The sequence below is a fragment of the Notolepis coatsorum genome, assembly GCF_963971535.1.
Source record: "Notolepis coatsorum genome assembly, chromosome: 15".
In the NCBI taxonomy this organism is placed as follows: Eukaryota; Metazoa; Chordata; class Actinopteri; order Aulopiformes; family Paralepididae; genus Notolepis; species Notolepis coatsorum.
Window position 1 is genome coordinate 92,455,665 of NC_140179.1, and position 26,373 is coordinate 92,482,037.

At 42.2% G+C, this 26,373-nt stretch overlaps 1 protein-coding gene across 1 annotated transcript; it reads right to left on the minus strand.

Moving 5' to 3' along the window:
* Positions 1–2,191: 2,191 nt before the first annotated feature.
* On the minus strand, positions 2,192–22,284 carry LOC311241394 (TRPM8 channel-associated factor homolog; the record flags this gene model as incomplete). The annotated part of the gene is made up of 11 exons (XM_084330200.1): positions 2,192–2,772; positions 4,992–5,105; positions 6,797–7,020; positions 8,185–8,415; positions 10,769–10,982; positions 14,092–14,186; positions 15,557–15,731; positions 17,092–17,390; positions 17,548–17,848; positions 19,503–19,719; positions 21,638–22,284. The coding sequence occupies 11 exons, from the start codon at positions 22,282–22,284 to the stop codon at positions 2,527–2,529; spliced, it is 2,763 nt and encodes a 920-aa protein (XP_084186326.1). The 3' UTR covers positions 2,192–2,526.
* Between the last annotated feature and the right edge of the window lie 4,089 nt (positions 22,285–26,373).

Consider the following 26,373-nt stretch of genomic DNA (forward strand, 5'->3'; position numbering starts at 1 on the left):
ACATATGTTACATGTTACATATGAAGTTGTTACCTTGACCTCTGTTGAGGTATCCATGACAACGAGACAGAGACAGAGACAGAGACAGAGAACGAGACAGGGACAAGGACAGGGACAGAGACAGAGACAGAGACAGAGACAGAGACAGGGACAGAGACAGAGACAGGGACAGAGACAGAGACAGGGACAGGGACAGAGACAGAGACAGGGACAGAGACAGAGACAGAGACAGAGACAGAGAGAGACAGAGACAGAGACAGGGACAGAGAGAGAGAGAGACAGAGACAGAGACAGGGACAGAGACAGAGACAGAGACAGGGACAGAGACAGAGACAGAGACAGAGACAGGGACAGAGACAGAGACAGAGACAGGGACAGGGACAGGGACAGGGACAGGGACAGAGACGGTCTGTGATGTCACCCCAATTCCAACCGGCTACACAGGTACAGGGACAGGTACAGGGACATGCACAGGTACAGGGACATGCACAGGGACAGGAACAGGGACAGGTACAGGGTATAATGGGGCCTTATACTGTAGTTCACAAATAGTGGGAATATCATTGGATGTCATGGTCAAACGGTGGTATTTACCTCCATCTAGTGGGTGAGTTGCTTCATTGCAGAGCTCAATTGAGGCCGAAAGCTTGTTATGTTATGTTATGTTACACAATGGCGGCCACTGGGATGAGTCTAATATAACTCAATGTAAACAGACGTGGGGCTGTTTGTAGAGCATTATATAAAAGAAGCAGTGAAGCTAGACCAGCACTCTCAGGTTCAAAATTGAATGGCAGCCTGAAACAGACATGTTTCGGAATTGCAAGCTATAACACTGAAGAAGGAATATGTAATTCCGAAACATGGCTAGGATATTTCCTGGAAGGCGAGATAAAGGGCTAAAATAGCTACTAACGTTAGATCCAATGGCATTTCCGTTATACATACGCTACAGTTAAAACTCAAACTGCATATGATCGGCACGATCCTCAAGCATGTATGCATGGAAGGGGGGGGGACGGGGACGTAGACGTAATTTCTTATTATTGATTACCAATAACCGTGTTCGTCTAAGTAGCCACATAGGCCGATCGCCTGGTTGAGTATCATAACAAGGCCTGATTGGGCTGTACTTTACGTGAAAAAGATCTTACCATGAGCCGGTTGGATCCCCTTGAGCATTTCCCCGTTATCGATCGCCATCTGGTAGATCGATATGTCCATTGGCTGATGATAAACCCCCGTATTGCAGAGTGAAATCCGCGATCCGAAACGTATTCCGTGCAACAGACAATAGCTATCGCTTCAGGTGATTAGAAAACTACATTAGAGGAAAAAACAGGGAACACTCTATTCTCGCGATAGCGCCCCTAAGAGGATCTGGCCGGTAATGCACTTTGGCGAATGCAAAGAGTAGGGTACATCTGCAGTGCAGCTCGGCGACCTTGAGTAGGTTATTAAAATGGAATAAAAGCCAAAACTACTTGCCACGGATATATCCATCAATGTATGATCTCTGCCACCACTGGTATATTCCGTGCTTCGTCCCCAATGTGTTTAGAGACTCCTGTGCACAGGGGCAGTTTCTACTGGGGCCTTATAGTTCACATTACTGGGTAAATCTATAATGAGAACAGGGTATCTTCTCCATGTGAACAGCGGCGACAGTACCTCAAGAGGTAGAGCGGTCACCTACTCAGAAGATTCCCAGTTCGATTCCGGCTCCTCCCGTCAGTGTGTCAAAGCGACCTTGTTGCCTTGACCTCCATTGAGGTATCCATGACAACAATATTGTGGATGCATGGACCAGGCATGGCACAGGGTCAGTGTATATTGGGGCCTTATAGTTCACAAATGCTGGGTAAATAAATCATTGGATGTCAAGGTCAAACGGTGGTATTTGCGCAATTGAGGCCTCCTCAAAGCTTATAATCCTGGTGCATTGTTATGTTATTAACAGAGACTTCCATGATCCCTTTCCCAACAGAAACTATATTAGAAGTGTGAGAATAAGTCTCTGTAATGATTCCCTCTTTGTAGAATCTTTCAAGAGGTTATTCAATCCAAACACACAATAGTATTTTGCAATTCCTTTATTTTTATTTTGCAAGAAAAATACCAAGAAAAATACCAAGAAAAATACCACAAACAACCAAGAAATTCACATTAAAATTGTACTCATTGATCTCATTTGAATTGTAATGTTTTAATAAATGGAAACTTATGAAAAATGGGTAATGAAAAACGATTTCAAAGTTACTGTATGTAATTGCATAGAAAGCCAAAGAAAAAGGCCAATATGATTATCTATTCCGCATTTAATGCCTGTTTTATACCCTGTAATCAAATGTAATATGAATGTGAACATGCAGTTACCCTAGTAGGTGGCATATATATCTCACACAGTTAGTGGTTACAGATTCCCCATCAACCCTGTCCCACTTGGATCCCCTGGGATGGATTTGCGAAAAGCCCAGTGTTGTCTCTACCGTATATACTGTATATCTATCTCTTGTCTCTCTTCCTTCATCTATACTGGACCATGGGGTGGTCCACCCAGGCAGGCAGGCTTGACAGGTTCTCCTCAGTAGCTGGCTCTATAGGCCAGCCCCAGGCCTTCAAGAAGTCCACCAGGTTCCTCCCTACAGCCTTGGAGAAGGTCTCGGCGTACAGGTTCATCTTGCCTTTGTTGTCGTTGGGGATGTCACGTGTCATATTGCGGTAGGCAGCAAACACCTTCTTAAAGGACTCCCAGCCAAACTCCTCCTTGAGCTGTGAAGGGGGGGGGGGGGGGGGGAGATAGACTTGTAAGAGGTATTGTTAACTATTATTGTTGTGAACTAGACAAAGTTTACACATATATATGATAAATACATTATATTATTGTTGTGAAAAGGTTAAATTACCACCACTATCAAAACCACCACTACCACTACTACTACTACTACTACTACTACTACTACTACTACTACTACTACTACTACTACTACTACTACTACTACTACTATTAATTAATACAACTACTACTATTACTACGAATACAACAACAACAACAACAACAACAACAACAACAACAACAACAACAACAACAACAACAACAACAACAACAACGACGACGACGACGACTACTACTACTACTACTACTACTACTACTACTACTGTACTACTACTACTACTACTACTACTACTACTACTACTACTACTACTACTACTACTACTACTACTACTACTACTACTACTACTACTACTACTACTACTACTACTACTACTACTACTACTACTATTACTACTACTACTACTACTACTACTAATACAATATGACTTATACCACTGCTACTACTAACAATCCACTAATCTAAAAGTAATGTAATTGTCCAGTCCTGTGGTGTTTGTTGGTCTATATTGACTAAGGTTTTTGGTGGTGGGCCTAATGTCATATAAGCCACTTTCCTCTTCTTGCTCTGGTGGGTTGGGTTGAGTGGAGGACGTTAACACCAAGATGTCTAATAGAAGGACAACTCCCTGTAAACTAAACTGCATACGGACCATCTTGATATGATTTGATATGATATTTGCATTTATAATGCGCCCCCCCAGCCAATTTTTACATCAGTCCGGGGTGCTGTTCATTTGTGTCCATTTAGTGTTTATTTGTATAAAGTATAGTCTCTGTGGTGTCAACGTCTATTTTACTATATCTGACCACTTTCTAGACACTGTGGCTTTGGCTAGTTGAGATTGAAGCCTGTTTGACCAGGACACCGTAGTCACCAGCTTGCTTGAGTTTAAACAGAAAATCAAAAAGAAGGTCCTGGTTGTAAAGGTAGATCTGACCCATACTGTTAAAGGTAGATCTGACCCATACTGTTAAAGGTAGATCTGACCCATACTGTTAAAGATAGGTCTGACCCATACTGTTAAAGGTAGATCTGACCCATACTGTTAAAGATAGGTCTGACCCATACTATTAAAGGTAGATCTGACCCATACTGTTAAAGATAGGTCTGACCCATACTGTTAAAGGTAGATCTGACCCATACTGTTAAAGATAGGTCTGACCCATACTGTTAAAGGTAGGTCCGCATGCGGCTCTTTAGCCAATCAGCTGCGGCTCCCTGGCCCAATTTTTTTTTTTTTTTTTTTTTACTTTTTCTTTTTTTACTTTTTTTCTTATTTTGGAGATCGATGTCATACTTAGTCAACAAAAGGCTTACCTGTATGCCTGATATGTGGTGCGAAATTTGCGAACAATGAAAAATTTACTTTTTATTTTATAGATTTTCCACAAATAAGGGAAGGACTCTAATAGAGCTGCATAGTTCAGGGTTTTATTTCAAAGTAGGTCTACAGATGCCAGTGTTTTTTCTCCTTTTCTGTGTTTTATTTCAAAGTAGGTCTACACATGGTATTCTTTTTTCAAAGTGGACTACTTTCTATTTTATAAATGTTCCACAAATAAGGGAAGGACTCAAATATACCTGAATAGTTCAGGGTTTTATTTCAAAGTCGGTCTACAGACACCAGTGTTTTGTCTCCTCTTCTGTGTTTTATTAAAAAATAGGTCTACACAGCCAGTATTTTTTCTCCTCTTCATAAGAGTTTGAGGTTTTCCTTTGATAAAAACAGGTAAAAACAGCAATTAAAACGTCAAAAAAATTCTTTTTGTTGCTTTATAATCCCATTAATGCAACAAACTGTGTGCTATAAGTATAAAGTATAATAAATCGCAAATTACTTTGGGTATGCAATTGTCAGGCGTTTTATGCTAAATGTGGGGTATGCTTGGGGATATATAAAACGTTATACACTGTGTTATCTTCATTTTAAGGGTAAATAGGTTGTGCGGCTCCCTGAGCATTTTATTTTGTGGGATGGGGGAAAAGTGGCTCTTTTGATAGTAAAGGTTGCTGACCCCTGCTCTAACCATACAGTAGAACAAAGCCTACTTTCTCTTCCCCTTCAGAATGTACAGTAGGACAACTTTTGATCACCTGCAGGTAGGTCTCCAGGGCCGTCCACACACTCCAGCTGTCAAGGTTCTTGCCTCCCTTCACATACTCCTCGATTCGTTCCTTCCTCTCCTTCGGCTTCAAGTGTTCATGTGCCTGTGTTGCACACATCACGTTCACCACGTGTAACAAGGATAAAGACAGAGTGAGTATGTCTCTTGATGCTATTGACCTATCTCAAACCCTGTCCTCTTGATCCTGGTGTGAATGGGGGCAAACGACAATAGCTGGCAGAGTAGACAAGAATAAGCAAGTGTCAGAGGTAAATTACAACCATACTGACCCTAGCTGGCAGAGTAGACAAGAATAAGCTAAGGTCAGGGGTCAATAACAACCATACTGACCCTAGCTGGCAGAGTAGACAAGAATAAGCAAGTGTCAGAGGTAAATTACAACCATACTGACCCTAGCTGGCAGAGTAGACAAGAATACGCAAGGGTCAGGGGTCAATAACAACTATACTGACTTTAGCTGGTAGAGTAGACAAGAATAAGGAAGGGTCAATACCTATTGTGAATAAACATGAGTCAAGGTTCAACACCTACTGTGAATAAACATGGATCAGGGTGCAACACCTACTGTTGTCTTACCTAGAAAGGTTATAACCTAAAAGGTGGTTGCAAGGCTGACTACTTCTAGACAGAATAAACACATGAGTTTATTAATCTCAGCCACTACTGTAGTTATAACTTAGTATCTAGTATAGAAATGGCCAGTAAGAGTTTCTATCCATTACAAAAGGTGTCCCCCAGGGATAAATTCTGGGTGCTGTCTCATTATATGAATAACATTGTCTCATCTCTGAAAGGGTTTCAAGTTCATTGTTATGCAAATTACACTGTTTATATGTTGTATTGCCGATTCTGTGAAACTAGCCACTGGGAAGCTGCAACCCATTTGTCTCAAATTGATGCTAAATGCTAGTCAAATAAAATGTAAGTTGTTCTCTAGAGCCAGAGTGAATTGAATGAATTTTGAATGAAAGTGATGACAGTGTGTGGGTGTTGCTCACTCCGCATAGACTGAAAACACCACTTTAATTTAAAACCACCTTGGAAAGCACTGACTGATGCTGCATAATGCTGAAATAAAAGATTTGTATCTCAGAAATGGCTATATGCATTTAAAAGGTCACGCAGGTCTATCGGAAAACAGAAGTAGAACATGATCTGAAAACCATTGAACCCCATTTTCATGTGGTATGAAACCAGACTAGATGCTATTAACTGTATTCCAGACTGTTTTCATGTGGTATGATACTAAACTAGAGGATATTAACTGTATTCCAGACTGTTTTCATGTGGTATGATACTAAACTAGAGGCTATTAACTGTATTCCAGACTGTTTTCATGTGGTATGATACTAAACTAGAGGATATTAACTGTATTCCAGACTGTTTTCATGTGGTATGATACTAAACTAGAGGCTATTAACTGTATTCCAGACTGTTTTCATGTGGTATGATACCAAACTAGAGGATACTAACTGTATTTCAGACTGTTTTCATGTGGTATGATACTAAACTAGAGGCTATTAACTGTATTCCAGACTGTTTTCATGTGGTATGATACCAAACTAGAGGCTATTAACTGTATTCCAGACTGTTTTCATGTGGTATGATACCAAACTAGAGGATATTAACTGTATTCCAGACTGTTTTCATGTGGTATGATACTAAACTAGAGGCTATTAACTGTATTCCAGACTGTTTTCATGTGGTATGATGCTAAACTAGAGGCTATTAACTGTATTCCAGACTGTTTTCAGTTGGACAGCTTTACTCCACCTTTGCACCGTCGATCCCCAGCACCTCTTCATTCACATACACAGACCACAGGTTGCATGTGCACTCTGTGGTGTTTGGTTGGAACTCCCAGCAGCCTCTCTGTTGGTTGTGTCCAAGCTCATGGTAGAAGCCCCATTGGCCAGAGCGCCGGGTCGTCTCAAAGTCGACCAGCTCATTGGCTATGGTGGAATACATCATAATAGGGTAGCCTGAATGCAGCCAACCTGGTAGGAGTGAGTGAGTGAGTGAGTGAGTGAGTGAGTGAGTGAGTGAGTGAGTGAGTGAGTGAGTGAGTGAGTGAGTGAGTGAGTGAGTGAGTGAGTGAGTGAGTGAGTGAGTGAGTGAGTGAGTGAGTGAGTGAGTGAGAGAGAGAGAGAGAGAGAGAGAGAGAGAGAGAGAGAGAGAGAGAGAGAGAGAGAGAGAGAGAGAGAGAGAGAGAGAGAGAGAGAGAGAGAAATATGGTTACAAGTGTGGACCTCAACTTGATCTGTTCAAACCAGATCAAAGTTATTTGAGTGAGAGTGAGCTCATTTAAAAAAAACAAAAAAAAACATATATTATTTTCAGATCTGAATGCATCAGACATTTACGCAGTTTGGAAGAGATGAGACTATGACACGATTCAAAAGAAACATGACCGTAGAAAGCTTTGAGTGGTAACGTTACTTAATATGACCAGAGATTCCATTAGTAACATGTTATATTACATGTTTGTTACTCATTCTATGTCTGCACTTTATGCATTGCTTTTATTTTGCACGGTTCCCAGTACAAGTGGGGCCTCAGACCCTGGAGTGGGGGGGACCTGTGCAGGAAGCCATCTTGGGGTTGGAAATCTTAACATCTATCACAATCCTTTTTATAGATTTTAATATTAGAATATTTTCTCAATTTTATTTTCTCTGAATATCTTATGACTTTTCATTTAATGAATATTTTAATGTCAATTCTCTGCTCATTTTATGCCTGTCTATAATTGTGGCAACTGTATGCCAATTGTATGCCTATGTCTATTTTGTGTCCACATCACTGCTGCGAAGCACTTTGGGCTGCAATTCATGTATGAAAGGTGCTATATAAATAAAGTTTATTATTGTTATAGTTATTACATTTCCACAGTATGTAATCCTCTAAATGAATTATAGTTTTTTGCAGTTGGCAGCCTACAATTGTAGAAATTAATGGATACAGAATGGCAGCAATGCTTTGATTCCCCATTGACTAGCATTGCTAACAAAGCTGCCGCTTTGTTTGTCGCACATTTTTCAGAAACTAAAACTCTGCTGTGAAAACGTTGTGGGGCGTACATCACTACTTTTACACATGATATAGTACTATTATCTTTTCAGATATCACCAAGCCCTGGAGGGACAAAGATGAAGACTCACCATTGGAGATTTGGACGTCTGCAACAATGCGCTCTTTGCGCTGGAACTTATGGGCTGCCAGGTCATAGACGGCCTTCATGACGTCGTCCCAAAGTACCGCAAGCTGATCAGGATGATCCAGACCCCGGACTTCTTTTGAAGGCAAGGTAAGGACGATATTCTCAAACTCTAGCTCCGCCCAGGGGGAGGGGGCTGTACGCAGCGACAACCAATCGGCTGGTGTTGTCACACCTGGAGAAAGAGAGGCGGTCAAGGTCTCAGCAATAATTCATCTCTATTCTGATGATACCAGAGCTCTTTTGGGGGGAAATAACTCAGGGAATAAACAGGTATTCGATGCTGTTGTTCATAAACTTGTTCATTAACTTTAGTACAAAACACAGGGACATAAATCATGCTGAAGACTATCAAGGCCCAGAAATAGTGATTGCCTCTTAGATTTAGATAATAATAAGCGTAATATTGAATGTCCAGGTAGGGAAATGAGAAAATATCCTACAGCTGACTGGGGAAATGTAGGCATGCCTGGAGAAGTACAGCTGTAAATCTGCCTTTGTTATTGTTGATCAGTGTTTCTCAAGCTCAGGCCTGCGTACCGGTACCAGTCCCTCTGAGCAGTTACTTTGATGTTACTGAGCAGTCAGTGGGATGTTACTGAGCAGTCACTGGGATGTTACTGAGCAGTCACTGGGATGTTACTGAGCAGACAGTGGGATGTTACTGAGCAGTCACTGGGATGTTACTGAGCAGACAGTGGGATGTTACTGAGCAGTCAGTGGGATGTTACTGAGCAGTCAGTGGGATGTTACTGAGCAGTCAGTTGGATGTTACTGAGCAGTCAGTGGGATGTTACTGAGCAGTCATCATCATTACAGGGCAACAGCTAGAATGAAGGTGCTGAATTATGCATTATTAAGAACATAGTATGAGTGCTACATTTAAACAGGTCAATACTCCCAGATCGCGTGAATATTAAAGGCAACCAACTTGTGTTCAGCTTTTCGTTCAGCGTTTCTCTGATTGGCCACACGGCCAATCAATCAATCCACTAGCACACGCCCTCGCGCAAAGAGAGACGCGGCAAAAGCGCTGGTCGAACCAGCGGTGTTCTGTTGTGTGACTGTACTAAACACTTCCACCACATGACCGACATTTGACATACAGTACACCTCCTATCTATGTTGGGATTATGTTTGGTCATGACAAAACAATAAAAATCGCTACTGTTAGTAAGCTGCCACCGATAAGCAACAGCCATATTAGACACATAGCCATAATTTAAGACATAGTTTATGCATTCGCAAAATATGAGAGCTCTGTCATTGAAGGGCTTCGTTCTACAACGGAGGAACGGCCGCTGCTGCTGGAGCTGGACCGAGTAGAGCCGGCGGCGGTGCACGGAAGCCGGCGACAAACCACCGCATCGCCCCGCTGACGTTAAAAACGCGAAATAACGTTACTGATGTACAGTGACACCCAGAGTTTCTAGTTACAGTAGTGACGCGTGACTCGAGATAGTCCTAACACTGTAACAGTGTTTATTATTAAGAGTCAGATAGTCCTAACAGTGTTTATAGTCCTAACACAGTGTTTATTAGTAAGAGTCAGATAGTCCTAACACTAGTGTTTATTATTAAGAGTCAGATAGTCGTAACAGTGCTCTTTGGATTTCATTTGGGACGTGGGACGGCTGCGCTTGCCTGCGCGTGGGGGCGGGGGGGCGCGGCCAATCAGAGAAAAGCCGAACACAAGTTGGTTGCCTTTAATATTCACGCTCCCAGATCATGTGAACAAACCTTCCCCAATGCAAGGCAAGGTCAAATATACGATGTGAGATTATTCAAGGTCAAAAATACTATGTGAGATTCTTCAAGGTCAAATATACAATGTGATATTTGTCAAGGTCAAAGATACTATGTGAGATTCCTCAAGGTCAACGATACTATGTGAGATTCTTCAAGGTCAAGTTAGACCGCGCTCTCAATAATTGACACTGGGTGCTGCAATCCCGAAGATTTAAGTAGAAAAAAGCAGGAAGCCGGACCAGCACTCTCCGGTTTCGACAATTTCTTATCGCAGCCGAATACAACAGACATGTTTCGGAACAGGTGTTCCTTCTTCAGTGTTAATGGCTAGCAATATTAGTTTGAAAAGATGGTGGCTATATAAAAGGTGGGCAGGAAGTGACATCAATACAGGTATGCCTGGGATTTCTGGTCAACTTTGACCCTAGGAAGGACAGTCCAGATTCTACATCCTTATCCCCTACATCCTTATCCCCTACATCCCTATCCCCTACATCCCTATCCCCTACATCCTTATCCCCTACATTCTTATCCCCTACATCCTTATCCCCTTCATCCCTATCCACTACATCCCTATCCCCTACATCCGTATCCCCTTCATCTCTATCCACCACATCCCTATCCCCTACATCCTTATCCCCTACATCCTTATCCCCTTCATCCCTATCCCATACATCCTTATTCACTACATCCTTATCGCCTACATCCTATCCACTACATTACTGTCCCGTACACAGTCTTCACCCAACACATACACCCGCATGCATACACCCACTCACCAGACTTGTAGTATGGTGCACGTACGGCCTTCTCCACCATGACCTCTGACCCCTCCACCTGTGTTCTGGGTGGAGCCACCAGGTAGATAAGGCCCCCCCACATGTTCGACACCTGCACCTTTTCCGCATTGACAGGAAAACGCTCAGTGACAGTCTCTGCCCTATACAGCTCTTCCTTCCTCTCAAGATTGTCACTCTGACAGCCAATCTGGACCTGAGCGGCACACAGAGTGAACTACGTTACTTTGTGAGTTGTGACATTTCCCAGAATGATGGAGGTGTCCTTGGTGCCTGGAAGCTCAAAACAGAGTAATCACACTAATCAGAGTCATCAGTTCCACAAAGGCTGCCAGTAAAACAAGCTCTTAGGATATGAGATACAGCAGGGAATGTGAAGACATTGTGGTGAATCTGGACTCGTCAATTATATCATAGGTTTAAACAATTTAGTACAAAGTACATACATAGTTAAATGAGCTTTGGCTGAGAGGAGTGCTCTCAACGCACTGCTCGCTGGCCTCCCGGCCACCGCCATCAAGACTCTTCAACTCATTCAAAACGCAGCAGCCCGCCTGATCTCAAACCTACCGAAGTCGGCCCATGTCACCCCACTTCTTAGGGACCTGCACTGGCTCCCCATTGCTGCACGTATCCGCTTCAAGGCCCTCGACCTAGCATACCGTGCGGCAAAGGGAACCGCTCCTAAATCTAACCCTAACTAACCTTACTGTCATGCACTTGTTCTAATAAACTAACCTACACTGTAACACGCAACACTTTGATGAATATTGTTACTCAGCTGATAGAGTTGTACCCTTCCTGATGACCTGTCGTACAGAACTTGTAAGTCGCTTTGGATAAAAGCGTCAGCTAAATGACTAAATGTAAATGTAAAACGTAAATGTCATTGTGCAGGAGACACACTGAGGAAGAGAAGGAGACAATGGGTCTCATTCTCCAACGGATTTACGACAAAAAAATTGCTCTTAGGGCCATTTGAGACATATTAGGGCCGGTTGTGGGATTCCCCACAAGATTGGATTCGGCCATGACTAAGAGCAGGTTTTACAAGTGCTGAGGAGCACACTCAACTCAACTTGACAGACTGCTCCGTGTTCTTAATGGCTTTATTTGGGAGGAATCATAGTGATTCCTTCATGTCAACCCTACAGGCCTCCTTGGAATTAATTAATTAATCATAATTAAAATAAATATGACAATATTTGTACGATAAGAAATTACGCATTTGATGTCGGAAAAATAAATAATATGGATTCATCTGATCACAGGGCAGCTGGATTAACCATATCTGAACCAGCTATTTTGGACAAATGTATAATTACTTAATTACTCAGATATTCAAACACAATTATGCAATTATTGTGAAATGATTGAAAATTATAATTATCGAATGCCTTCTGTGGCATTTGTATTTCTTATTTGTTAGATATCCATTTAATTTATTAATTATACATTTGAAAGAATGCAGGTTATAGCCAACATGCAATATATCCCATTGATTGGTACAATGGGACAGACATTTGTTTTATATAGCTATAACCTGCATTCTTTCAAATATATCATTAATCAATAAAACAGATATTGGAATACACTATGTAGCCTACGTGTCTAATGAATGAACAGTAGGCTTATATTATTCTAATTACTTGTTTAATTAGGATTTAGTAGATACTATATATATTATGCTCTGCCATATACGTACAGTAAGTACAGTACAGATATTAAGGCCGCCAGAGTCGGGCAGCGGACTGGTGGACTGTACTACTATAGGCAGCGCAGTATGTGTGATTTCCTAATAAAACAAGTCATTAGAATAATATAAGCCTACTGCGTTAATTCATTACGCACGTAGACTATACAGTACTGAGAGTGTGTGTGTGTGTGTGTGTGTGTGTGTGTGTGTGTGCGTGCGCTACGGCAGGTGGGCACGAGCTGTAGTAGCCTGTATATATGATGACATTACATTAATCTAATCTCATTTTGATCGGTCGCAAAGCGCTTCCGCCACCATTTTTACATGGCTGCATTGCATCAATTGCATTTAATGAGCTGGACAGGTGTGTCTAAACTCTCAACTTTTTGTGATTTAATTTGCAAACAGCACAGAACCTGCATAAGCATAAGGAGTTCTTGGAGGCGTGTCTTGTATGCAAATGACCTAGACGGGAACGCGCGTTCATAGTGACATTCCTCATCGCCGGTATCCCAGCTGTGATCGTTTGAGCCACTTAAGACATCTTCCCCACGCGTTGGGGAATCAGAGTGAACTTGTCCTCGATTCTGTCTCAGTCGGTTCCAAGATGGTTGCCCTAAGAGAAGATGTTGGAGAATGAGACCCAATGATCTTAAGTAGAGAAAGGGGTGCAGGCCATAGCCCCTGGCCTCTCACTTAGTTAGGTGTGAACTAAGCTATTGTTTGGGGCAACCAAAAGGATTCCTCGACAACATTCATACAACGCTGAACCCTGTGTCCGTGGGTATTTAGGGATGAGCCCGAATCCCAACATGAATTTGGGAAAGCAGAGATAATGAGATGGACACAGATGTTTTCATTACATAGATATTAATATTATTATCCAGATACAAAATAAATGTTTATGTTATGAGCTCCATTGGTGCAACACACTCCTATGCACCACCATCATGTTCGCCATCAAAAACTAGCCGTAGGACTGATTGAAACATCATCACTCTCAACTATCAACTTACAGGAAACATCTGTAGACCAGCAGAACCGTCAATAATCTGTTACTATTTGTCATTCAAACTCCGTTAGTATAAATTACTTCCGGTCTCCGTCAATACGTCAACATGTAAACACGGCGTAAGGCATTACTGTTCCTATTGGGTCTGGGTCTATGACTGACATCTGGGGTCATAGAATAACCTGCTGTAAAAGTATATACAGGAAGTGACTCAGCCTCAACATCCTCACTGAAGAAGGTTGATACTGGGAGATGAGGAACCTATACTGGGAGATGAGGGACCTATACTGGAACATTGTTGAGAATGAGTGGGACAATGTACCTTCCATCCCTTATAATGAGTGGAACACCTCAGTAAATAACATGTTATCATGTACCTTCCATCCCTTATAATGAGTGGAAAACCTCAGTAAATAACATGTTATCATGTACCTTCCATCCCTTATAATGAGTGGAACACCTCAGTAAATAACATGTTATCATGTACCTTCCATCCCTTATAATGAGTGGAACACCTCAGTAAATAACATGTTATCATGTACCTTCCATCCCTTATAATGAGTGGAAAACCTCAGTAAATAACATGTTATCATGTACCTTCCATCCGTTATTGACCATCTCAGGTGGCATCGTCATGGTGGTCTGCAGACCAGGTGAGAGATAGAGACCTGTGCTGATCCACTCCTCTTGTTCTGACACACACACACACACACACACACACACACACACACACACACACACACACACACACACACACACACACACACACACACACACACACACACACACACACACACACACACACACACACACACACACACACACACACACACACACACACACACACACACACACACACACACACACACACACACACACACACACACAGAAAATGACTCAATATCCAACAATAGCATATCAAACATACCTTTAACATTTTTGTCAAAAACATATTTTAGGCTCAACTTTCGGTAGCACACGCACATTAACATATTAACTATGGCGATTGTGGCTGCAATTCTGAATGTCTGGTTTCAAAAAAATTGTATCCTCTTTTTCTCCGCCTGATTTTCTATTCTTCTCCCCATCCCAATTTAGTCGTTATGCCAATTCCCCCCCTCCCCTACCTGGTTGTTGTGCGCATGTTCCTCCTACTGGTCGGTACAAGGGAACCCTGAAGTCCACCACATGCTTCCTCCGACACATGTGGAGACAGCCAGTGGCTCTCTTCTCACCTGGCAGCGAGGACTCTCATTGGTGAAGCGTAACGCGTGGGAGGTCACGCTGCCTTCACCATTTCCTGCCTTTCGCTGAGCAGGCGCCCAGACCTGACCTGTAGGTGTCGCTGTCCACAATGCCATATTACCAACCTCGACTTCCCTCCCGCTAACTCAGCCAAACGAGTTAGTATGACGATTGGCCCAAGCCGCAGGGCAATGCTGACTCCGGGAGTCGAGAGCGCAGCCTCTTGCATTGGTGACGAGCGCAATCTCCACTACGCCATCCGACCGCCACTATGTAGATATTTAACATGCTCTGTGTTGGGACAACCTTTCATTCTGTAAATTAATGATTCTGACTTGTGTAAAGGAATCATATATCATAGCCGTGGTATATGGATATTATACCACAGCTATGAACCAATCAGATTGCTTGCTGTGAGCTACCAGTTTTATAGTAGCAGCATTTGCATTATATGTCAAAGTTAGCAAATGCGCAATGCATATTAACGCGACTACATACTACAAATTATTATAATAATTATTATAAACGAATTGTAAAACAAATTTAAATACAGTATGTATATATACTGTATATTTATTTATAATGGTTGGACACAATTAAATCTTGGGATTTGCTTTGAGTAATGGCTCATTTTGCTTACTAATGTCCTGTTGTACATGTGTCTGTAAAATATATAGATACAATTTAAATGCACTGTCTAGGTTTTCCTATTTGAAATGAGGTCCATGTAGACTCAACCACATATGTCTGTTTGTATGTATATATAGAGTATATCCAGGTCTCCCTCTTGTCTTCATGGGGAATAATGAGGTCTTACCTGCTGTGTTGACATTAATATTGACCGTGCTGTTATAGACAGTGGGCATTTCAGGAATGTCCTTGATGAGGTAAGGTAGGAGGGCTTCGGGGTCTGGACACACTTTGTACACCTCTGTTCCCACACGGAGGAGCAAGCGGTCCTGAGGACTCGTCACCGGGCAAGTGGGACACACCTGGGTGTAAGACAAGAGGACATCACAGAGAGAATGAGTAGGCATGTTGGCATTAGAAGAAGTGTCCGTGGTTACGTAAACTTCTGTCTGTTGGTACTATTGAGAAGAATGGACACTCTGTCCATGACTAGTCTAGAGCTGAACTGGGATTAGTAGGGGGAGGGAGGGTTACAGTGATTTTTGATGATTTTAAATGAGGGCAGTTTAGACTCAACCACTTACAATGATCTTCCAATCACAGCTGTACATATTTTGAGTTTGCACTTGTAGACTCAACTACTACATAACGTGTGTTACGGATATATATATATATATATATTATGTGTTATGTATGTAGGCAGGTTGTTTTGTTGTTTTTTGTCTCCCTCCTGTGTAACATATCTATCTCTCAGGGTCTCTCAGTTCCAGCAGCAGCTGGTCAATCACCATCTCACTCCAGCAGCAGCGACAGCTGGGGCTCGTCAGCAATCAACCTTTCTCTCTCCCTTCATATATCCCATTGTGTGCAGTGTTAGCCAGAGCTCTGTCGGTGTCTGTGGTGGTAATTATATCTGGTGCTGTTGGTGGTAGAGCTCTCATTTTGGTGGTATAGAGCTGTGGCTCTTTTTGGATACATTTGTGTCAGAGCTGGTCAAAGCTCTGTTTGAGCAAATTTTTGGTGTGAGCTAGTCAAAGCTCTGTGGGAGCTAATTTTTGTGTGAGAGCTGGTCAAGGCTCTGGTTCTTTGCCATTTTCTATAGTATTGTACCTTTTGTGTTCCTGCCTGTTGTACATTTCTGTTTATCCCATAACCTGTATATATTTGTTTGTCACCCAGCCTATGGTGATTGTTTTTCTTGTGTATTAATCTTTTGTTTCGCACAGGGATATTGATGAGGACAGGAAGATACCCTGGGTCTACATTGTGCATCACGTAGGTGACCTGATGTTAAAGACACCAGCTTTAGAGTGAGCACCACCCACCTGTACTTTTGGGCATCAGTGCCTGTAAGGGGGGGTGGGATTTAATTTCCTTTTGTATTTCATTTGGTGCCACTGGTAGTCCTCCTTGATCTGTGTTGCTGTGTTTATAATGTGACCTTGTGTTGCGTCCCCTTACTGGGGTGCGTAACAACGTGTGTTAGGATATGTGGTTGAGTCTGCACGGAACTCATTTCAGAACTTCTAAAACATTAGTTAGTGCCTTTAAGGCATTGCAAAACATTAAGAATCACAATATTATTGCATCGAGTATTGTGATATTACTGTATCAGGAGTTGTTTGGTGATCCCCACCTCCAACTGGGACGCAAGTGATTTAAAATAGAACGCCTAAAAAACACAAACACCACTGCAACACTGGACTGTCATCCCCTGCCCACCTGTGGGAATGCCTTCTTCGATACGTCCGTGAGGGCGGACAGGACCAGTGTATATGATGAAGAATCATAAGCCTTCATCTGCAGGTAGCTGACACAGTCCGTGCCCAGCTTCTTGCAACACTCCTCTTCATGCTTGGTAAGCTCCTCCCCCCGGTTCACATGACCGGCGAACCTTTGCAGCAGGTGGCGGAAGAGGTAGCCATCCTCACAGGTCCTGCCAGGGACAGGGGCCTTGTAGCAGCCTGGCGTCGCTATATTCCCCATGATGCTCAGACCCATCTTGTTCAGAATGTGGTTCCCTGGAACACAGTTGAAAATAAGTGATTTATTGAGCAGATGCATTGTATGGTAGAGTGCACAATAAATAGGCGGTAAGGAGCGTTTGATCAATTACTTGCAAAATGGTTTAGTGGGTTGTGGTCTGATTTGGCGTAGTGTATGGTACCTGGGTCTTACCTGGGTAGTCAGTCAGTGCGTTGTCCCCATGGTAACTATATGACCAGTGCCATGCATGCCCTCCTACTATAAGACCTCCTCCTTCAGCCACAAAGGCCTGGATCTCTTCCTTATGTGCGTCAGAGTATGACATACAGACATATACACTCAAGTCCTTTCTGAAGTCTGTCTTCTCACACTTCAGTCCTGCTTCGCTGAACAAGGAGTGGGCACCGGCGCCTAGCGCTGGTAAAACACCAACCACCCCCTTACGTCCCTGGTCCAACCATTGAATGGCGTTGTTCCAAAATGTCTGCAGCTCCTGGAGAGGACAGTTTATCAGATAGTATTAAAATGTATCATAGTATGACATGCTGATACACTTTCATGCATGTCAGTACTGTCTCTGAGATGTGCTCTATTCACCCCCCAAATCCTACGCCTGATTATGCAGTCACAGGCTGAGTAGCAGCACCAAACACTGAGGTGTCCACTTGTCTGGTTTCCCTCACTGTTCTTCAGTCCATGTAAAGTTTCAATATAGTGTATGATTTATATATATATTTTTTTTTGTATTATCTTTTTTCCCCTCCTTTTTCCGTTTTTCTCCCATCCCAATGTTAGTCCGTTATGCCAATTCCCAATCCCCTTCCAGGTCGTTGTGCACTTACCCCCCCCCCTACCGTCGGTCTGGGAGGGCGGAGACTATCACATGCTTCCTCCGACACATGTGTAGCCAGCCCACCACTTCTTTTCACCTGGCAGCGCGGACTCTCACTGGGAGAGTGTAACGTGTGGAAGGTCACACTACCTCTCCCAGATCCTTCCCTCGCTGTGCAGGCGCTCCGACCGAACTGTAGGAGTCGCTGTTTACAACAACCAGGACCCACCCACACCGGCTTCCCACCCACTGACACTGCCAATCATGTCAGCACGGACGACCGACAAGCCGGAGGTACCGCTGGCAGTTGGATTCGATCCCACTGTCTCTGCAGTGGTAGACAGACCTCAGTCCGCTGCGCTACCCGGCCGCCCTATGATTTATATTTTGAAATGACTTTCTTTTAGTTCATTTGCATTTGTGAATAAATTATTTCCACTATAAAGGTTGAAAATAAACATTATTTTACATTCAATATCATTGTTATCATCAACAAACTATGAATGTGGCCCGTGATGCATCACCAGGTGTAGGATTTAGGTGGTGAATAGAGATACAGAGATACTGACTAGTGTGAGAGTGTGCATGAGATACAGAGATACTGACTAGTGTGAGAGTGTGCATGAGATACAGAGATACTGACTAGTGTGAAAGTGTGCATGAGATACAGGTTGAAAAGATATAATACAAGCATAGCAAGTGATCAAATAGAGACCTTGATGGAACGTTTGTGTAGTCATCTCTCTTCCAATATGGCTGCCTGGAACCATTGGTAACCACTTTCAAAAGAAAATACCTCATTTCTGTGCAGTGGTAGAGCAGGTAAAACACTGGAAAAGTACCACGACTTGTTTACAGGGTCCAGAAAATATTATCTATTTCTCATATATCAACACATATAGCAACCATTGCTTTGCACATATAGCAACCAGTGTCTCTTCCATTGCCATGTACAGAACAATGGCTGCTATGTTACAGGCAGCCATGTTGGAAGAAAGAGAACATCACAAACAATCCATGCAAGGCCTCCATTACCATGCTGAGACAGATGCTGCCTTCAAATGGAACTCGTGAGTTTGTCGTCTCGACATGGGAAGTCGAGTACATGATATGCATTATGCTTGACCTTGACCATTTCAGTGGAATGTTTCATGTGTTGCTAGGCAACAGCTGAACCGACAGTTGATTTCGTGTTTGTAGTGACAACAACTGACAGGAAATCAACTGGAGTCAGTTCTAGAACACTTGGCTTGTGTTTGTTTCTGTTGTCAAGTGGAAACCGGCTGTATACCGTTTGAAGTTATTTACACCACACCTTATTTCCCAGGAAGCCCTCGTGTGAGATCACAAGGACTCTGCCCTGTCCGTAGTACGCCCCGGCCACAAAGGCCTGTCTGTTGGAGGTGGTAGCGATGGGGAAGGCCAGCGGGCCATGGACCAGAATCTCTGAAAAACTTCCTGGGCAACTGATATCAAACTCCGACACACCCCGGACCAGCAACTCTAAGTCGTCCTTGAAATCCTTTCCCATTCTAGAAGGAGAGATGGAGGACAATATAGATAAGTGGGCCAATATTCCTGTAAGGTGCCTTTTGGTGTAAATAATTAATTTGGCATGTTAACCTACCATAACATTGACCATGAAAGGGTTTGTTATATACACAGAAAAACATGATTTGTCTCTTTAGATACATTTTCTAGTTATTTTCAGTTTTATATAACGGGATGTTATGTATATTTATGTCCCACTGCTCATTACATTTCAATGTGAGTTAATAGTCAGTAGTAGTCAATAGTTTTAGTTTTCATATTATTATTTTGTTACTCAAGAGTTTGTGTGTGTCCCTTAAATGAGTCTCCATCCAGTAATTGGGTAATTCATCCCTTTAAAAAAGTACATTTGTTCACTGGAGGTTTGCCACATTGTTTACCAGAATGCATTTTTTAAAGACAGTCCTGCTATAGGCTGGTAAAGCCATTCCTCCTAAAGTGTGCAAACGGAAGTACAGGAAGTACCGGCTACAGGCTTTCCGGTTTCGACAAAACAATTATAGAAACGTGTGAAGTGCACTGCAACGGCTTTGCCTGAAGAATTTACTACATGACCGGGACGTTCTAGCTTGTTTGCCGACAGTGTGTATGGGGAAATTCTACCCCATACACACTTTCGGCCGTAGTGCTTTACCAGTCTTTATCTCACGGAGGAGATAAAACTGTGAACGAGGTTAGTCCTGCTATGAATATGGGCCCAGAGAGCTGCGTGATTTTTGTTCGTAGCCGCAGTTTGCGGAGACGCTCTCTGATTGGCCACTGACGTTTCTGGTCGTGTGACATGTGCGGCCAATCGTGTGACGCCTGTTTCTTTCACCGGTCAAGCTTAGGCACTCTTTCGAAGTTGGTTAAGGTTAGAGTTTGTCTTAGAGCAGGGCGATAGAACACCAGCCCTGATTCCAAACTCTAACCTTAACCAACTTCAAAAGAGTTGGTTAGCTTAACCAGTGATAAACTAGGCGTTAGGTAGTTTGCATGCTGTTCGAGGCGGAAATGGGCAAAGACACAGGCGTCACGCGATTGGGCGCACATGTCACATGACCAGAAACGTCAGTGGCCAATCAGAGAGCGTCTCCGCAAACTGAGGTAACGAGAAAAAATCACGCCAGAGAGCCTAGTCCAGTAGGACATGTGGCCCACGTTGCCACCTAGAGGCACCTGTTAGTCACTGAGCAATATTCCCTGTACTTGGCTGGACCCTCAAGGGTCTATATTCTTTGTTCATAAAGTACTGACTTACAACAATGAATAAATAATGGAACCAGTGATGTAGTGGTACTATGGAATAAACTATGACCTCCCTTCAGTAGATCACAGTAACAACACCAATAATCACTAATATACAAAAATAAATACATATTTCTTTCGGAGTATAGTATTGATTTGTTGTATTTCCTCAAAAGGAGGATATTCTGGAGGATATATCAATCTGATACTATACTTACTAAAACATAATAACACTAATTTAAACCATGACAATTTACAGTATATGGACCTAAAAAGTAGTTTGATGAATAGAAAGTAGAGGGTCAACTGACCCTGAATCAGGTTGCAAATAATTTGTAGTAAAATAAAGCTCACCACCTGAACATTTATAAAACGATGAGAACTAGAATGACAGTCAGAGAGAGGCTACACATAGAAAATACCAAGTAGACTGAGGAAAGTATTGTCATATTGTGTAGTCCTCACATTAACCTCACTGGAGCCCCATCTTGTTCCTTTATTAAGATATACACCAATGGCTAAGACTTCGATCTCCTTCTGCCCTGATCGTCTTTGAAAAACGTTAAAATGTGCAGACACGAGTAGATACCCCCATGTGCTTCACACATAAGTGTGTATAAGTGTGTATAAGTGTGCATAAGTGTGCATAAGTGTGTATAAGTGTGTACTCACGCCACGGCCAGGCAGGAAGATGGGATCTGAGTGGTGACGGGGAGACACTCCACCTTCACGTAGTGATCTGTGAAGTAGATGCCTGCCACACTGGACACCTTGTTCCCTGGGAAGCTCTGGAGTACATTCTCCTTATGTTCTCCAGGGGCCCAGTTCCACGCCTGGCCAGCTATCAGCACGCCTCCTCCAGCCTTCAGATACTCCACAAGGCCCTTAGCATACTTGCCAACGCTGGAGGCATCAGTCACGTACACTCCGACCCCCAGCTTCTCATGGAAGCCCCCCACCTCTTTGGCTTGGAAGCTGGATCTGCTGAGGTTCTGAGCCACTGACCTGGAGTTCTGGTGGACCCCCACCAGCAGGTTGTCTGATCCAGACCCCCTCAGCCAGGTGAGGGCATTCTCTACCAGGGCAGGGAAGGTAGTCAGGTACGCCTCATGGCCCAGGACCACTATCCTTCCACGGCCATACCGGGAGGCTGCCATCAGAACCTGGCCTTGGGTGTTCATGGCTAGAGGGAAGGCGTCATCTCCAATCAGGACCAAGGGACAGGGGGCAGGGGAGCCCTGAATGTCCAGCTCTGTCAGGCCTTTCATCAAGGAGCTGTAGGCCTCCTCATGGTAGGATGGAGCAGGAGTGGCAGACATGATAGTGGTGGAGTGAGACTCTGCAAGTGGAGAGTGTGGAGGCAGGATGGAAGAGACAAGGACAATGTAAGGATGTAGGATGTAAGGATGTAGAGTTAATCTGTCACCTTAGGGTGGAGTAAAGTCTAGAGTGACCTTGGTCCAAATAGATACCAAATAAAGACAAAGACAAACAGAATATGGTTTCTATTAGGATAGGCCTCCTTCAGGGGTCCGACAGGGAGAACATTCAGTGTGGAGGCCTGCTCTCTTCCTTACTGCCTCCTGAGATCAACGTGGTTCAACCCTGAACCCCTTATCTTTGTGTTACATTTAGTGACCTGGTGATTACAATTACAATGACAATCTACTTATTTTGGTATACCTACCAAAGTGCTGCTAAAATAGTTTGTTCTTCTGTATAAAGATAACCATAGTTACTTTCAATTTGCAGTTTAAAACTACATAGTTTGCACTAGAGGACCTAGTGATAAGTCATTATTTTTGTTTTTGTGACCAACTTTTTATTTTATCTTTTTTTTTTTTTTTTTTTTTTTTTAAGAAAAACAAGTTCAGAGGAAAGAGACATTCACATCAGCAGTTCATACGAATTCCCACAGTGGCATAAAGAAGTGTCTTTTCAGTATATAGATTGTCCGTCAGTATAGTCATGTACTGTGTAGCCTGCCTGCTGGTACAGTAGTTGTGACAGTCTCTTCCTCTGATCTGGCGGTCCTGTCGCTGCAAGACAGCCCAGGTCACTTCTTAACCCCCCTCCCAGCCCCCCGTGTTCGCATAGACATTTTTAGGAAAGGAAGAAACCATGATGTATATACAGTACATGTATAAAATACAATTTCCATTTTTTCTTTCTTTTTTCTTTTTAAATGCATTGAAATGAAAAACCAAAGTAAATCATAATTGTGTTTGTTAGATACCCTCTAATCCTGTTACAAAGTAATAGGGGGAACACCAAAACACCAAAACAACAAAAGATACAATAACAGAAAACAGAAAAGTCATAAAGTGATAAGTCATTCTTATTCAGGTATAAAAGTAACCATTTTAGTTATTTTTTGTTATCTAGTGACTACTAGCAGCTATGGTGCATTCTTATCTAAATCCTATCCAAGTCCATTTCTTATCTACAGTAGTAACGTATTAAGAATAACCTTGTAGGCAAAACACCAATTGAACCTGTTTGAGATATAACTACATCATAGGTGTTGGAGCAGAATACTCACATACCGAGGAAGGAGTCAAAGAAAGGCTTCTGAGGATTTATGAGACAAATAATACAAAGTTGATCAAAAAGATCAGACAGAAAATTAGTCTTCAAAAAGCTGAAGCACAAGGTCCAAGTGTGTGTGATACAACACAGTGCCAGATACACACATGTCCTCTAGTTCTAACCATAGGGCTTTTATACGTTTCCAAATCTTTTAGGAGGGCAGGGTTTTTCTGTTGAGTCATAACTGTAACATAATGTGACAGAAGAGACCATGAGAGGAAGTGCTGCTTCAGGGCTGGTCCTCCACTCGAGGTGCTCGGCCACAAGAGGTTTGGAGTTCCTGTTTGTAGTCAGCCAGGCTGCCCTGAGCAGAGAGAGAATGGACAGAGACTAAGAACCTAAAGTGAGAATGAGGACCACTGTTGACCTGTGTGATACTTGTCTTATGAAGATAAGGTCCAACTGATAGAGTTAGAGTTCACCTTGAAACTACAGTTTTGCCTTTTAAATAAAGATGGGAATTTTGAATAAATTCACTGGCGATCAATCTAAAGTCACATAATGTCTCAATATACCTGCACATAACCCCTCTATATACTTACTTATACACCCGCATATAACCCCTCTATATACCTACCTATACACCTGCATATAACCCCTCTATATACTTACTTATACACCCGCATATAACCCCTCTATACTTACTTATACACCTGCATATAACCCCTCTATACTTACTTATACACCTGCATATAACCCCTCTATACTTACCTATACACCTGCATATAACCCCTCTATACTTACTTATACACCTGCATATAACCCCTCTATATACCTACTTATACACCTGCATATAACCCCTCTATACTTACTTATACACCTGCATATAACCCCTCTATATACTTACTTATACACCTGCATATAACCCCTCTATACTTACTTATACACCTGCATATAACCCCTCTATACTTACTTATACACCCGCATATAACCCCTATATATACCTACTTATACACCTGCATATAACCCCTCTATACTTACTTATACACCTGCATATAACCCCTCTATACTTACTTACACACCTGCATATAACCCCTCTATACCTACTTATACACCTGCATATAACCCCTCTATATACTTACTTATACACCTGCATAATAACCTCTCTATATACCTACTTATACACCTGCATATAACCCCTCTATATACTTACTTATACACCTGCATATAACCCCTCTATATACCTACTTATACACCTGCATATAACCCCTCTATATACCTACTTATACACCCGCATATAACCCCTCTATATACCTACTTATACACCTGCATATAACCCCTCTATATACCTACTTATACACCTGCATATAACCCCTCTATATACCTACTTATACACCTGCATATAACCCCTCTATATACTTACTTATACACCTGCATATAACCCCTCTATATACCTACTTATACACCTGCATATAACCCCTATATATACCTACTTATACACCTGCATATAACCCCTCTATATACCTACTTATACACCTGCATATAACCCATATATATACCTACTTATACACCTGCATATAACCCCTATATATACCTACTTATACACCTGCATATAACCCCTCTATATACTTACTTATACACCTGCATATAACCTATCTATATACCTACTTATACACCTGCATATAACCCCTATATATACCTACTTATACACCTACATATAACCCCTCTATATACCTACTTATACACCTGCATATAACCTATCTATATACCTACTTATACACCTGCATATAACCCCTCTATATACCTACTTATACACCTGCATATAACCCATCTATATACCTACTTATACACCTGCATAATAACCTCTCTATATACCTACTTATACACCTGCATATAACCCCTCTATATACTTACTTATACACCCGCATATAACCCCTCTATATACCTACCTATACACCTGCATATAACCCCTCTATATACTTACTTACACCTGCATATAACCCCTCTATACTTACTTACACCTGCATATAACCCCTCTATACTTACTTATACACCTGCATATAACCCCTCTATATACCTGCATAAACCCCCTCTATATACTTACTTATACACCTGCATATAACTCATAGCTATCTATGAGAACATGTAGAAATGCTGTATATACCAAATATATATATTTATTCCACACCTGTCTATATTTACCTGCACATAGTCCTTTTACATATCTTTAGACCAGTGGTTCTCAACCTTTTTACACCAAATACCACCTGAGAACGTAGCTCGCTCTCCAAGTACCACCACATGACCGACGTTAAAATACAGTCTATTCAGCTATGTACAGTTCACACAGGCAAATGTATTCCTAATAACATTATTTATTGTTAACTTTTGTCAGACACAGCGTAGCACTAGAACTAGCAAACTCTTCCACACAATTGTCATACAATGCAAGAGGTATTGAGAACATATTAACTAACATTCTCACATAGCAAGTGAGAAAATTAAGAACAACTGATTTTCAGCAAATGTACTTAATTCAAACACACACTTTTTCATGTAATCCTCGACCGCGAGGATTCCGGTTACAACATCTGTACCACATGACATAATTTTTACTCAGAAATCAAGAGAGTCAGTGAAAACGTACTGTATTAGCAGAGTTGATAGGAAAAGGGAAGTTTTGTCTGGGCTCTGCTGAGAAGTCATGGGTCAAATAGAAAGTGTGGGGGTGACTAGAGAAGATGGGGAAGTTGGTGAGTGGTGACTACTCCCATTTTCAGAATTTGAGGGTTCATTGGAATCTGATGATTCAGAATTCAATGAGGCAGAGAATGCTCTGATTCAGACTGACATCACATCTATATTCTGTATATGCTATT